Below are 14,797 nucleotides of genomic sequence, written 5' to 3'. Positions count from 1 at the left end.
CTGCTGCAGCCACTGCCAGTCACCGCAGCCACCAAGGTGTTTGCATCAACACGGACTCCAGTCCCTTCACTATGAAAAATGACAACTTTCTTTAGGCATTTTCAAGATGTGTCTTTCATAGGATATGACATTTCTTTCTTTATTATTATTTTTTTTATCCTCACCTGAGGATATGTTTCCATTGATTTTTAGAGAATGTGGAAGAGAAAGGGAAAGACAGAGAGAAACATCAAAGTGAGAGGAACACTTTGATTGGTTGCCTCCTGCATGAGCCCTGACCTGGGCCCCAGCCAGGGAGGAGCCTGCAACCTAGGTACATGCCCTTGGCCAGAATTGAACCCAGACCCTGCAGTCAGCAGGCAGAGGCTCTATCCACTGAGCCAAACTGGCTAGGGCAGGATATGACATTTCTTTCCAGCAGGGGACCTCGTTTTTTTTTTCCGCCCCTGCCCAGGCCTAACGCCTCTGGCTGAGGCGTTAGGCCTGCAGTAGGCCTGGGCAGGGGACCTCCAGCTCCCACTGATTGCCGGCTCCGCCTCTGCCCAGGCCTAATGCCTCTGGACAAGGTGTTAGGCCTGGGCAGGGGACCCCCAGCTCCTTCCGATTGCGGACTCCGCCCCTGCCCAGGCCTAACGCCTCTGGCTGAGGCGTTAGGCCTGCAGTAGGCCTGGGCAGGGGACCTCCAGCTCCCACTGATTGCCGGCTCCGCCTCTGCCCAGGCCTAATGCCTCTGGACAAGGTGTTAGGCCTGGGCAGGGGACCCCCAGCTCCTTCCGATTGCGGACTCCGCCCCTGCCCAGGCCTAACGCCTCTGGCTGAGGCGTTAGGCCTGCAGTAGGCCTGGGCAGGGGACCTCCAGCTCCCACTGATTGCCGGCTCCGCCTCTGCCCAGGCCTAATGCCTCTGGACAAGGTGTTAGGCCTGGGCAGGGGACCCCCAGCTCCCTCCGACTGTGGGCTCTGCCCCTGTCCAGGCCTAACACCTCTGGCCGAGGCGTTAGGCCTGGGCAGGGGCCCCCTCGGCTCTGATCACAGGCTCAGGCCCTGCCCAGGAGCCCCCTGGCTCAGGCCTTTCCTAAGCTGCTCAGGGCCCACACAGGGCCTACCTCGAAGTGACCTGGGTGCCCGATGATGTTCCCGGGACCCAGACCTCTGGGCACCTACATATGCAAATTAACCGCCATCTTTGTTGGGTTAATTTGCATACTCTCCTGGTTGGCTGGTGAGCGTAGTGGAGCGACGGTCACTTTACATGTTTGTCTATTATTACATAAGATAGCCATTCTGACGGGTGTGAGGTGATATCTCATTGTGGTTTTAATTTGCATTTTTCTGATGATTAAGAACCATCTTTTCATATGTCTATTAGCCATCTATATTTCCTCTTTGGAGAAATGTCTATTTAGGTCCTTTGCCTATTTTTAAATGAATTATTTGTTTTTTTAGTGTTGAGTTGCTCTGAGTTCTTTATAAATTTTGGATATTGCCCGACCAGCATAGATCAGTAGTTGAGCATCGACCTAAAAACCAGGAGGTCACGGTTCAATTCCCGACCTGAATTGCAGGCTCGATCCTCAGTGGGGGTTGTGCAGAAGGCAACTCAATGATTCTCTCTAATCATTGATGTTTCTATCTCTCTCCCTCTCCTTTCTCTGAAATCAATAAAAATATATTTAAATTTAAATAAACAAATACATTTTGGACATTAACCTCTTATCGGCTGTATCAGTGGTGAGTAGCTTTTCCTATTCAGTGGTTTGTCTTTTCATTTTGTTGATGGGTTCCTTTGCCAAGCAAAAACCTTTTAATTTGATATAATCCCCTTTTTTTTTGTTTCCCTTGCATGAGAAAAAATATTACTCAGAGAAACTAAGATATTATACATTTAGTTATCTGTTTGTTATCTGTATCTCCCCCACCAGAATGTAATCTGCATGAAGGCAAATATTTTGTTTTGTGGAGTGATATATTTTCAGCAGCAGGAAGAATACTTAATACACAATAAGGCTCTAAAAACAGTTGTTGATAATGAATTAGATATTTGCAAACTAATTTAAGTAATAATTGCTTTACTTTGGACATTAAAATTAATTGGTCTTTCTAAAATTTAACCTGCAGATGTGATAGGGAAGACTTAGAAAGATTATAGTATATTAAAAATTAATTTTGAAAGCTACTTCTTACTACTGGCTAGGCAATGGATTTCATTTTGTACCAATTTACCAGTAGCCAGAAAGTGACAGGAATAATAATAATACTTTGCTCTATAGTAGGGGTTAGTAACCTTTTTTTGTAAAGGGCCAAATAGTAAATGTTTTAGGCTTTGCAAAATATAGCTTTTGTTTTCTGCTAAACTAGCACAAAAGTAGCCATAAATAACACAAAACCAAATGAATGCAGCTATGTTCCATAAACCTTTATTTACAATAACAAGGAGTGGGCTGGATTTGGTACATAGGTCATAGTTTGCCAACCCCTATTCTAAAACGTATTATTTTTTAAAAAGACTAAATGAAAACCAAATACTTTTACAGTTACCATTTATATCTAGAAACTGTAGATTATTTAACAGAAAAACTGAATATATTTATATTCAATGTTGACTATTGTTTCAAATATCTAATTGATATTCTGAAAAAATTACAGACTAAATAAAATTAGTATAATCATTACAGTACCTGTGTTTACTCCTCCAGTTAAAATCCAGGCTCCAGTTGTAACTGCAGCTTTAATAAGACCTTTTCCAAGCAACTGCTTGATTCGTGGGTGAAGCTCAAATTTCTGCATGCCCCCATGTACAGAGATAACAAGTTTGGGTAATTCCATCTGCCATTCTTTAAGCAGAAGTTGCAGAATGACTTCAGTTTTGGTGTCATATGATAGTCTGACATACTAAAAAAGATTTTAAAAAGACAAAATAATTGACTATGTTCAAAGGTTTCATAATACAACATTACACAACTTTAGAAAACTTTTATTTTAATTAATTATAAAGTAGATTTCATAGGCTACTTTTAATATATTTACACTTTGAATAAGCAAGAGCAAATGAGTTTAAAGTTGGAAAGCCATTTTGTACGAGCTATAGAAGTAGTGGCATTCTAATGTTTAAAATTTAAGATTAAGATATAGCCCTAGCCAGTTTGGCTCAGTGGATAGAGCGTCGGCCTGGGGACTGAAGGGTCCCAGGTTCGATTCTGGTCAAGGGCATGTACCTTGGTTGCAGGCACATCCCCAGTAGGGCGTGTGCAGGAGGCAGCTGATCGATGCTTCTCTCTCATCGATGTTTCTAACTCTCTACCCCTCTCCCTTCCTCTCTGTAAAAAATCAATAAAATATATATATAAAAAAAGATTAAGATATAACTGTGTTACACTTCCTGCTTATATAAATTCATTTACTGTTCATCCAATTTACAAATTTATCCACAGTTTTTATTAGCTTGTTTAACTATGAGTATGCAGTGAATGAGAGGTATTAAGGCTAACTACAATGAGGGAAAAAGAAAAAGAAAGAGCCCTAACCAGTTTGGCTCAGTGGATAGAGCGTCAGCCTGCGGACTGAAGGGTCCCAGGTTCGATTCTGGTCAGGGGCGTGTGCCTTGATTGCGGTCACATCCCCAGTGGGGGGTGTGCAGGAGGCAGCTGATCGATGTTTCTCTCTCATCGACGCTTCTAACTCTCTCTCCCCTCCTCTCTGTAAAAAAAATCAATAAAATATATTTTTAAAAAAAGAAAAAGAAAAAGAAAGAATGATGAAAATGAAGGCTTCTACAACTCTTGCTATTAAAAAAGCAAATACTACATTATCTATTTGAAAGTTTTGTGTCAATGATCAAGTCCATTTATAGTAGGACTGTGGCTATGCAGTAAAGTAACAAAAATATTTTTAATATAAATGATGGTTTCCCTTGATGGAAGTAATTATAGATTTGATCCACAAATTACCGAAAATAATAAATTTTACTCAATATTCTTAGGTGTTCAGGTGGATTTACCAGTTTAATTTTTTTTTAAATCATTCTATAGAAAATAAACCATCATATCCTCTGATTTAGATTTTAAAAATTGTATTTCTCTTATGTGACATCACAAAATTTACTTGCTATGACCACTCTACTTCATTCTCTTGTCTAATGCACCTATATGATTCAGCTCATAAGAAATCTGAAACATTCAGATGTTGGAATAAAAAACACTTTTAAACATCTCTAAGAAAGGTTCTTTACAAAACAATATATTGCCCATTCCATTACAAATATCAAACACCAATGGAAAAATATGCTAAAGTATCAGAATTCTTCAACACTGATTAAGATTCCAGAGTCCCTTAAGAATGATTTGAAAAAGATTTGTTCTATACTAAGTATTTCGGCATTAGTTTAATTTAACTCATTATTATAATTAATACAGTACATATAGTAGTGTTTGGAAAAGAGTCTAAAGCTAATTTTTTTTTAAAAAATTATGTTAAGAATAAATGAGGAATTCTACTTCTGGCAATGAACTAGATTGCTCTGGACCATCTCTGCCCCTGGATACTAGAAAAACTAAAACTAGGTAAGTAACATCTGTTTTGAGGCATCAGAGGGCTATCAACGCAATGAAAACTTGTGGATTAAGGATCCATGAGAATGGGACGACCAATTGGCACTATTTTCCCGTCAAGAAAAGGAGGCAGGCAGAACAATGTAAAGAGTAAAATGTTGGTAAATCTAAATGAAAAACAATTATGTTTTGGGGTTTAAAATACACACAGAAATAAAATTCATGCCAACAAAAAGCACGTAAGCCATAAGGAAAGTAAATGCACTTACAAATGTTCCAAAGGATCTTGCATTGTCAGAAAGTAGTATAGTACTAATTTATAATAGTAACAAGTTAAAAATGTATTCATAGTGTTTATAAAAATACTGTCAGCCCAGCTGGCGTGGCTCAGTGGTTAAACGTCAACCTATCAACCAGGAGGTCATGGTTTAATTCCCCAGTTGGGGCACATGCCCAGGTTTCGGACTCCATCCCCAGTGGAAGATGTGCAGGAAGCAGCCGATCAGTGATTCTCATCATTGATGTTTCTATCTCTCTCCTCCTCTCCCTTCCTCTATGAAATCAATTAAAAATATATTTTTTTAAAAAGAGAATATAAAAATAAAAATAATGTATAAATAACATGCTAATAAGGAGGAAAATAATAAAAAAAATATTTAATCCAAAGACACAAGAAAAGGAAACAAAGAAAAAGTGAGACAGTAGACACTGCTTTTTAAATTTTTGAAAAGAAACCCTTAAACATAAAGAAAGGTTAACAGTAAAATAAAAGAAAAAATTAGCTATGCTGATTACTGAAAAAAGCAGGCTTAGTCAACAAAACTGACAAAAAATAAAAGACATTTTATAATGATAAAAAGTTCAAGTCACCAAGCTATAACAATTATATATTTTACACTTCTACAAAGAACTTAAAAATATGTAAAAGAATTACTGGGACTGATTTCCTGACATAGCATTATATAAACTGTCATATAACAAGAATATATTATTTAAATAACAACGTAAATGAAGTAAAGAAACCAAATATGTGACATACTTTAGCTCTGTAGGAATGAGAACCCCCTTGAAAATTAATGACTCCATAAGCATCCGTTGGGCTCTGTTCCGTATGCTTTTCCACAGACCATTCTTCTAATGCCTGATTAAAATGGTCATCCAATTTCACATCTGAGTATTTCATGGCAAGACTTGCAGTAAAACAAGCATGTTGCTTGACCAAGCGACCACAAAAACACCTAAAGAAAAACAATAAAATTAAAGACTTTAAAAAAAAATTAGTCAATGAAAAACTGAATTAAGATGAATGAATCAAAGAGCAATACAAAAATAACTTGAGCTTTTGATTTTAATATAGCTAATACCAGTATCTTCACTATAGCACTGAAATAGTACAAATACATTAGTATATAATGATATATTCATCTAAATTCAGTGTGAGCTTCTACAAAATATAGTATAGTTATATAATAGGAATAGTATTCAAACACAGAAAGAAATGAACCACTAATAGACACAACAATATGATGTATCTCAAAATCATCATGCTGAATGAAAAAAGCTGGATGCCACCAAAGAGTGCATATTTATATGATACCATGTATACAGAATTCAAGAAAATACAAATTAATTTATATACCCAAGGATATGTTAAGAACTGCTACACAGCAGGCTATATAATTTCTAAAGTTCACAAAACACAGGCAATAGTTTGTGTTTCTATCAGAAAGAATCAAGAGATCTCATAATACGGGAGGTCTATAATATAATAGGGTCCTCAGGAGAGTAATGCCTATTAGAAAGGCTAACTAAGACCAAGACTACATATGCCCTGACAGAGCTTAAGAGCAAGACTTGAAAGGACCAAAGTTACTTAACTGCATGCTAAAATAAGTCCAAAGCTAGTGGAATACAACAAAATCCAACACCCAAAACATAAAATTCACAGTGTGCAGCAACCATCAGAAAATACAAGGCAATCAAAAAAGCAGGAAAAAATAAGTGAAAAAATATCACTAATGAAGACCCAGAAATTGTACAGAGGTAATGAAATTAGCAGAAAAGGACACTAAAACAGCCATTATAAATAAGTTCAAACTATTAAGAATATGTTTGGAAAAATTAGAGGAAAACATTAACAGGATGAGGGAGGAACTGGAAAGGTTTTCTTTTTAAAACTAGAGGTCTGGTGCACGAATTCATGCACCAGTGGGGTCTCTCAGCCTGGCCTGTGGAATCAGGTTGAAACCAGCTCTCCAACTTCCCCCAAGGGGTCCCGGATTGCAAGAGGGCACAGGCCAGGCTGAGGGACTCCACCGGTGCACAATCGAGGCCGGGGAGGAACGCGGGAGGTTGGCCAGCTGGGGAGGGACCACGGGAGGGCAATAGGGCATTTCCGGCCCGGCTCACTCAGTCCCAATTGGCCGGACCCCAGCAGCAAACTAACCTATCGGTCGGAGCATCTGCCCCCTGGAGGTCAGTGCACATCATAGCGACAGGTCATCTGTCTGCCCCCTGGTGGTCAGTGCATGTCATAGCGAGTGGTTGAGCAGCCTTAGCATGTCATTAGCATATTATGCTTTGATTGGTTGAATGAACAACCAGATGACCAGACACTTAGCATATTAGGCTTTTATTATATAGGACTAGAGGCCCAGTGCACAAAATTCGTGCACGGGGGTGGGGTGAGAAGGCTCCCTCAGCCCAGCCTGCATCCTCTCCAATCTGGGACCCCTCGGGGGATGTCCAACTCCCGATTTAGGCCCGATAGACATCCCTCTTGCAATTCAGGACCACTGGCTCCTAACCGCTCACCTGCCTGCCTGCCTGATCAACCCTAACCACTCTGCCTGCCTGCCTGATCGGCCCTAACTGTTCCAATGCCAGCCTGATCAGCCCTAACAGCTCCCCTGCCAGGCTGATGGCACTAACCGCCTCTGCCTCCCTACCTGATCGCCCCTAACTGCTCTCCCCTACCAGTCTGTTCGCCCCTAACTGCTCTCCTCTGCCGGCCTGATCGCCCCCTAACTGCTCCCCTGCTGGCCTGATTGCCCCCTAACTGCTCCCCTGCCAGCCTGATCGCCCCTAACTGCCTCTGCCTCGGTCCCCGCCCCCATGGCTTTGTCCGGAAGACATCTGGTCTATCCGGTCTAATTAGCCTATTACCCTTTTATTAGTATAGATACCTCAACTAGGATAGCTAAAGAAATATCTGAAATGAAAATGTCCTAGGGTTGGATTTATAACATATTAGACACTACAAAAAACAACAACAGTAAACTTGAAGACAGCAATCGAATCTATCCAAAATGAAACAATGAGAGAAAATACTGGGGGAACAAAAGGAGTAAGAACATTAGTGACCTGTGGAATAATTTACAAGCCAAAACTTACTGTTACATCTTTAAAATACTAAAAGGAAAAAAACTCTATCAAATTAGAATCCTAGGAATAAATTTAACCAAGGAGATAAAAGACCTGTACTCAGAAAATAAGACAATGAGGAAAAAAATCAAAGAAGATACTAATAAATGGAAGCATATAGCATAATCATGGATAAGAAGAACTAATATCATTAAAATGTCCACACAACCCAAAGCAATCTATAGATTCAATGCAATTTCTATGAAATAACCACTAACATGTTTCACAGAAGTTGAACAAATAATCCAAAAATTTATAAGGAACCATAAAAGACCCTGAATAGTCACAGCAATCTTGAGGGGAAAAACAAAGTTGGACTTATCAGGCCACCTGAATATTCAAAACAGCATGACACTGGCATAAAAAGACATAGATTAATGGGACAGCATAGGAAGCCCAGAAATAAACCCACACCTATTTGGTCGATTAATATTTGACAAAGAAGGAAAGAACATACAATGGGGTAAAGACAGTCCATGCAATAAATGGTGTTGGCTAGGGAGTTTAAATGCCATCCTTCTGGGAAATGGGTATTTATGGTAGGTGAACTTTTTGCTTAAAATTCTGAAATTATATAATCAACACCAAATTAGCAGAAAAAAATAAATTAGGTATTAGTATTAAACACTAAAATCAACATGCCACCATCTATATTAACTCTGTATCTTTATATCAATGATAAATATACAAAAATTCCCAGGTTAACATTTTCAAAGGAAATATCTGTATGTATTTTCTTTCTCAAAAAATTTAATTAGTTTTCTCATATTGATTATTGTGTGCACACAATGAAAGGTATTTACTATACATTTGATATTCAATTATTTACACAAGTAGTTATGTTATAGCAAATAAATAAAGATCAGAATGTAACAAAAATATAAAAATTACCCTTTACAAGTGGCTTAATGCAACAATGGCTTATTAAATAATATTGTGATATTTTCAAACTATTATTGCCTAAAAAAATAGTAAGTGGTGTTAGGAAAATTGGAAAGATACATGCAAAGAATCAAGTGGAAATTCTAGAACTAAAAAATATAATGCATGAAAATTTTAAAAAAAAAATATCCCATGAAATAAAAAGTTCACTGGATGGGCAAAACAACATTTTGAAAATTGCAGATATGAGATTTAGTGAACCTAAAGAAAGATCAATGTAAATTTAATAAATGTAAAAAAGTTTTGATTTTAAAAAATGGCACCAGTGATCTGTGGAAAACATCAAGCAATCTAACATAGGTATAACTATAGTCCCATAAGGAAGAGAGAAAACAGAATGAGGCAGAAAAATATTTTAAGAAACAATGACTGAAAACTTCCCAATTTGGTGGAAAATATGAACTTTCAAATATTGACACAAGCAAAGTACAAAGAACCACTCTCAGGCACATTGCAGACCTGGCTCTAAAAACCAAAAATACCGAAGAAAAATACACACAACACTTTAAAAGTAGCTGGAGGAAAAAAAGACCCATTACATACAGAAGAACAGCTATGTTAATAATAGCTACTTTTCACCACTAACAAGATCCAGAATACAGTATAATACCTTTAAAGTGCCAGAATGACAGAACTGTCCACTCAGAATTCAATATCTAGTGAAAATATCCTTTAAGTTTGAGAGTAAAATTAACATTTTCTGATAAACCAAGCCAAAAAAATTCATCTCCAATATATCTACATTATACCAAAGGCTAAAGGAAATTCTTTAGCTTGAATGGAAAAACACCAGATGTAATTTCCAATCTAGAGGAACAAATGAATAAGACCAGAGATGGTAAATCTCAATATATCTAAAATGAACTCATTCTATGCACATTTGTTCCTAACCTACCAACCAGAGAGACCTATTTGTCTTCCTCTTATGTTCTTTCATCAGATCTTAATGAGCATACTATTTACTTAGTTGCCTAAGTAAGAAATTTAGGAACCATCTCAAATCCTCCTTTCTCCACACATCCACTAAATCATAGAGTTTATCTCATTTATCCTTTCAAATATGTCTATTTCTCTTCATCATCATAGCTACTATCTTAATTCAGCCTTTATGTTGGAGTTGCCAGAATTACTCCAAAGCTTTCCAAACTATTTTTTTCCTCCCAATTCAATCTCCACTGTATTGAAAGAAAAAAAGAAATGAAAGAGAAAAAAAAAGAGAAAAAGAAGCCTGTTACTTCCCTATACAATATCCTTTTAACATGAAATCAAAACCTTGTGGCATATACACAAAGAGCTTAAATGATTTGGCCCCTACTCATTTTTCCAGACTCAGATCTCTCCAACATCCATCTTACATTCTCAAGTGTTGTGACAGAACCATAATCTCTTCCACTGTCAAGTATTCCCACATCCTGTTCTCTCTGCCTAAAATCACTCCCCATCCATCTTTACACAACTAATTCACATTTAACTTTAGAACTCTGCTCAGGTAGCTTCACTTGAGTTTCAAGCAACCTTACCTGATCTTTCACCTCCCAGGTCTGAGTAAAGTAACTCTCAAATATATAGCCTATAAGTTTTATCCCACTGTATTCTGATGTTTCTAATAGATTAGTTTTATTTTTAAAAATGTGTGCAATAGAGTTATGTTATTAAACTTACCTGACAAGTTGCTGACAAATTTGACATCCTGGAAGGCATCTATAAACAAGGTAAATTTATTACTTAAAGGGGAAAAGTTTTTATAGTTTAAACTAACCTATATAAAATCTATATAGAAGTATAAAACAAAGAAAAATTATATAGTTTATTTTTCAGTTGATATCATAGGTCATTTTTATACTTTACACATTCAAGTAACTACTTTTTAAAACTCACATGGTTTTCATATTTTTAAATATAAGTAGGTATAACATAAAACCCAGAAACTATAGGAGAAAAAACTGATAGATTTAATTATGTAAAAATACAACATTTCTACATGACAAAAATGTGCCACTAATAGTCTTAAAACAAATTGAGAAAAATATTTGCACACCAAAAGGTTAGTTTCCCTAATACATAGAGCTTCATCAAATCAATATAAAAAAAGGAAAATATATGAACATATAATTCACACTAAAAACATACATATGAAAAGACATTTGACTAGAAAAAAAATATTTTTAAAAACCTTTAAGATAATATTTTCATGAGAAGATAGAATATAGTAGTCCTATCTGTTGGGGGGTGTATACTAGTAAATTGATATAATCTCTACGAAGGGCAAGTTGGCAGTACTCATCAAAATAAAAAACGTAGACTTGTTCACAAAATCTAATTCCAGTACTAAAAGTATACGCTAAAAAAATACATGTAACACATGTAAAATGATTAATGGACAAGGTTTATTCATAACAGCTTTTTTCGCCTAACAGCAAAAAGAAAAACAGAGCAGCTAAAATGTCCATCAATTCAGGACTACTAAAACAAATTATGATACAGACATATAATTTAAAAGGATGGAACAATTAAGAACAAAGTGGTTATCATCAAGATAAACACAATGAACTAAACAGTATGTATTTAAAGTAGAGAGGGAGAAGTAGAGAAACATCTACGTGGACATGCAAATATTGTATTTCTGGAAGGTATTCCAAGAAATAGGCAATAATGGTTTCCTTAAGGAAGGGGAACTTAAAGGAGGCTTTCACTTACTAGTATAACTTTTGGTACTTTGTAAATCCATTTGTTAACCTATTCATATAAAATTAATTTTAAGCCCAACTAGCATGGCTCAGTGGTTGAGCATCGACCTATGAACCAGGAGGTCACAGTTCAATTACTGGTCAGGGCACAAGTCCAGGTTGAGGGCTCCATCCCCAGTGTGGGGTGTGCAAGGCAACCAATCAACGATTCTCTCTCATCTTGATGTTTCTCTCTCTCCCTCTCCCTTCCTCTCTGAAATCAACAAAAATACATATTTAAAAATTTAATTTTAAAATCAATTAATGTAAAAAGAAATGACCAGTTGTGATTATAAATTATGTCTTCTGTGAATTGCTACAGCCCAGGATACTTACTTAATAACAGCTTGAGATTCCTTTAACATCTAATGAGTACTTTTATTATTTTGATTGCAAAATGAAATTAACAATATTATAGGAAATAAATTAAGGATAATACAATCTATTTTTTAAATAAAGCAATATCATAATTTTCTCTCAATGAAAGAATAATAGTGTTTTATTTTAGAACTGGCATACTGAACTATGGATATCTTAATTCTAAACCCCATCTCTATGAATTGTTATGGCTTTTAATATGTAAATTAGCAATACAATTTACATCTAAATTCCTAGAAGAGTCCAGAAGAAACAAACGTGTTCTTACCTGTGAGGGTCTTTGGAACTTGGTATAATATATACACATTCCCTCTTGGTCAAAGTGCTTTCTATCCAGGATTTCTGGGACTAAAACAAAAAGTTTTAAAAGATGGTTTATAAATTAACCTACTAATTTTTTTAAAAATATATTTTATTGATTTTTTTACAGAGAAGAAGGGAGAGGGATAGAGAGTTAGAACATCAATGAGAGAGAAACATTGATCAGCTGCCTCCTGCAACCAAGGTACATGCCCTTGACCGGAATCAAACCTGAGACCTTTCAGTCCACAGGCCGATGCTCTATCCACTGAGCCAAACCAGTTAGGGCAACCCACTAATATTATAAGGAAAGAATGTAATTACAAATACATGAAAAGAAATAGTTCCATACTATTTGTTTTTCAGTTTGCTAAATATTTATTACAAACTACATACTTCCTGATGACAGCACACCTAAAATATTAGAATCATCCCATTTAAGTCCAGTGTGATTTACATTACTATATCTACAGTGTATGCAGATACTGTTGCTTCAAATAAACAGAAAGGAGGAAAATTAAGTTTTAGATTCCTACTATGGGCCAAAAACCTCAAGAGGGGCTGATGTAATCATTGAAAAGGCAATTAAAAGTGACTGTCAGATTTAACTAAAAAAATAAAACCTTTCGGTGGCTCTTTCTGGAGGATGCCCACCCTTTCTTCCCTCTTAGGCGTTCATCTTTACTTTTCTCTCCTAAACTCTAAGAGTCCTCAGAAAACTTGCAACTAGGGGGACATTGGGCAGTGGTAACTCAAAACCTGTCCCCAAGGTTCCATTTTCTCTGACTTTTCAGTGTGCTAACAGCATCCCCACCGTGGCTCACTTCTTTCCTTTAACAGTTCTAGGGAGCCAAAGCAGAGCATGCCTAGGTTCTCTCCTGTTGCTGCTTCTACCCTAAGCTCTTCCTTTGTTTCACTGAGTGTGGCTCAGTTGGTTGGGTATCATCCCTTTTACGGAGAAGTAGCTGGTTCCATTCCTGGTCAGGGCACATGTCCAGGTTGCAGGCTCGATCCCCAGTAGAGGGCATGCAAAAGGCAGCTGATGGATTCTCTCTCATCATCACTGATATTTCTATCTCTCTTTCTCTCCCTCTCTCTTCCTCTCTGAAATCAATAAAATAAAATAAATAAAAAATAAAAGAATCCCATAATACCATAAGCCACACTTGGCACCAGCATCTTAGAAAAACAGGGGGGGGGGGGGGGGGGTCACAGGTTGCTAACAAAGAAGTCCTGGGATCAACCATGCAGCAGAGCTCAAGTACAAGGTGACAAGATACACACTGAGAAGATACAGGATCTGCCTTACCTCATGCCCTTCAAAAGCCAATATTCCTCAATACAACCTCATAGACATAGCTTCCAAGGCCCCCACAAGGGATATGCCCAATTACAGGAGCCACCACATTCACAGGAAAACTCAAAGCTATGACTTCCCTATTTCTAGATATTTAGTTTCACAACCCACATATAATTTACCCACGTCATAAAAAATGTTGCCTAAAAACATAGTTGAGTCCTGCCAGATGGCTCAGCTGGTTGGAGCATCATCCCATACACCTAAACATTGTAGGTTCGATTTCCGGTCAGGGAACATATCTAGGTTGTGAGTTCAATCCCCAACCGGAGCACATACTGGAGGCAACTGATGGGTATTTCTCCCTCACAGCGATCTCTCTCTCCCCCTCTCCCCCTCTCCTCTCCCTTCCTCTCTCTCTAAAATCAATATAAACATATCTCAGGTAAAGATTAAGAAACGCAGCCGAGCCCTAGCTGGTTTGGCTCTGTGGATAGAGCGTCGGCCTGCAGACCAAGGGGTCCTGGGTTGGATTCCGGTCAAGGGTACATGCCTGGGGTTGTGGGCTCAATCCCCGGTGGGGGGGCGTGCAGGAGGCAGCCAATCAATGATTCTCTCTCATCATTGATATTTTCTATCTCTCTTTCCCTCTCTGAAATCAATAGAAATACATTTAAAAAATTAAAAAAGAAAAAAAGAAACATAGCTTAGCCCTGGATGGGTGTTGGTTGGAGCATGGTGTGGACACACCAAGGTTTCAGGTTCCATCGCCAGTCAGGGCACATACAAGAAGCAACCAATGGATGCATAAGTAGGTGGAACAAATCAATGTTTCTTGCTCTCGCTGTCTCTCTCTCTCTCCTCCATTCCTCCTTCTCTCCCTCTGTCTCCAAAATCAATAAATAAAAATGTTAAAAATATATATATTTAGCCTTGTATCTCTTGTAAACCTTTGTCCAAAGTGCATATAACAAGAGATAACTTTAATTAGCAGATACAGCGTATATGCCAGGCACTGTTCTAAATATTTTACATGCCCTGACCAGTTTGGCTCGCTGGATAGAGCGTCGGCCTGCGGACTGAAGGGTTCCAGGTTCGATTCCGGTCAAGGGCATGTACCTTGGTTGCAGGCACATCCCCAGTAGGGGGCGTGCAGGAGGCAGCTGATTGATGTTTCTCTCTCAT

General features: G+C 37.7%; 1 protein-coding gene and 1 long non-coding RNA gene across 3 annotated transcripts in view; both read right to left on the bottom strand.

Annotated features, from left to right (window-relative positions):
• Positions 1-2,050, bottom strand: part of LOC106725710 — a 4,392-nt gene extending 2,342 nt beyond the window's left edge. Inside the window, exon 1 of the long non-coding RNA XR_001361635.1 lies at positions 1,710-2,050. This is a non-coding gene — a long non-coding RNA (uncharacterized LOC106725710). The remainder of the gene's footprint in view (positions 1-1,709) is intronic.
• TRPM7 (transient receptor potential cation channel, subfamily M, member 7) overlaps positions 1-14,797 on the bottom strand; it is a 128,610-nt gene that overhangs the window by 94,155 nt on the left and 19,658 nt on the right. For both annotated transcript variants that reach the window (XR_001361634.1, XM_005863943.2), the window contains exons 2-5: positions 12,284-12,363; positions 10,574-10,612; positions 5,586-5,784; positions 2,678-2,891 (exon numbers count right to left, since the gene is read on the bottom strand). Coding sequence is in view for 1 of the 2 variants with exons in the window: in XM_005863943.2 (XP_005864005.1) it covers positions 2,678-2,891; positions 5,586-5,784; positions 10,574-10,612; positions 12,284-12,363 (532 nt within the window). In the remaining variant the exon portion in view is untranslated. The remainder of the gene's footprint in view (positions 1-2,677; positions 2,892-5,585; positions 5,785-10,573; positions 10,613-12,283; positions 12,364-14,797) is intronic.

This window comes from Myotis brandtii, unplaced genomic scaffold, assembly GCF_000412655.1.
Source record: "Myotis brandtii unplaced genomic scaffold, ASM41265v1 scaffold182, whole genome shotgun sequence".
Classification (NCBI taxonomy): domain Eukaryota; kingdom Metazoa; phylum Chordata; class Mammalia; order Chiroptera; family Vespertilionidae; genus Myotis; species Myotis brandtii.
This window is presented reverse-complemented; position numbering and strand designations above follow the sequence as displayed.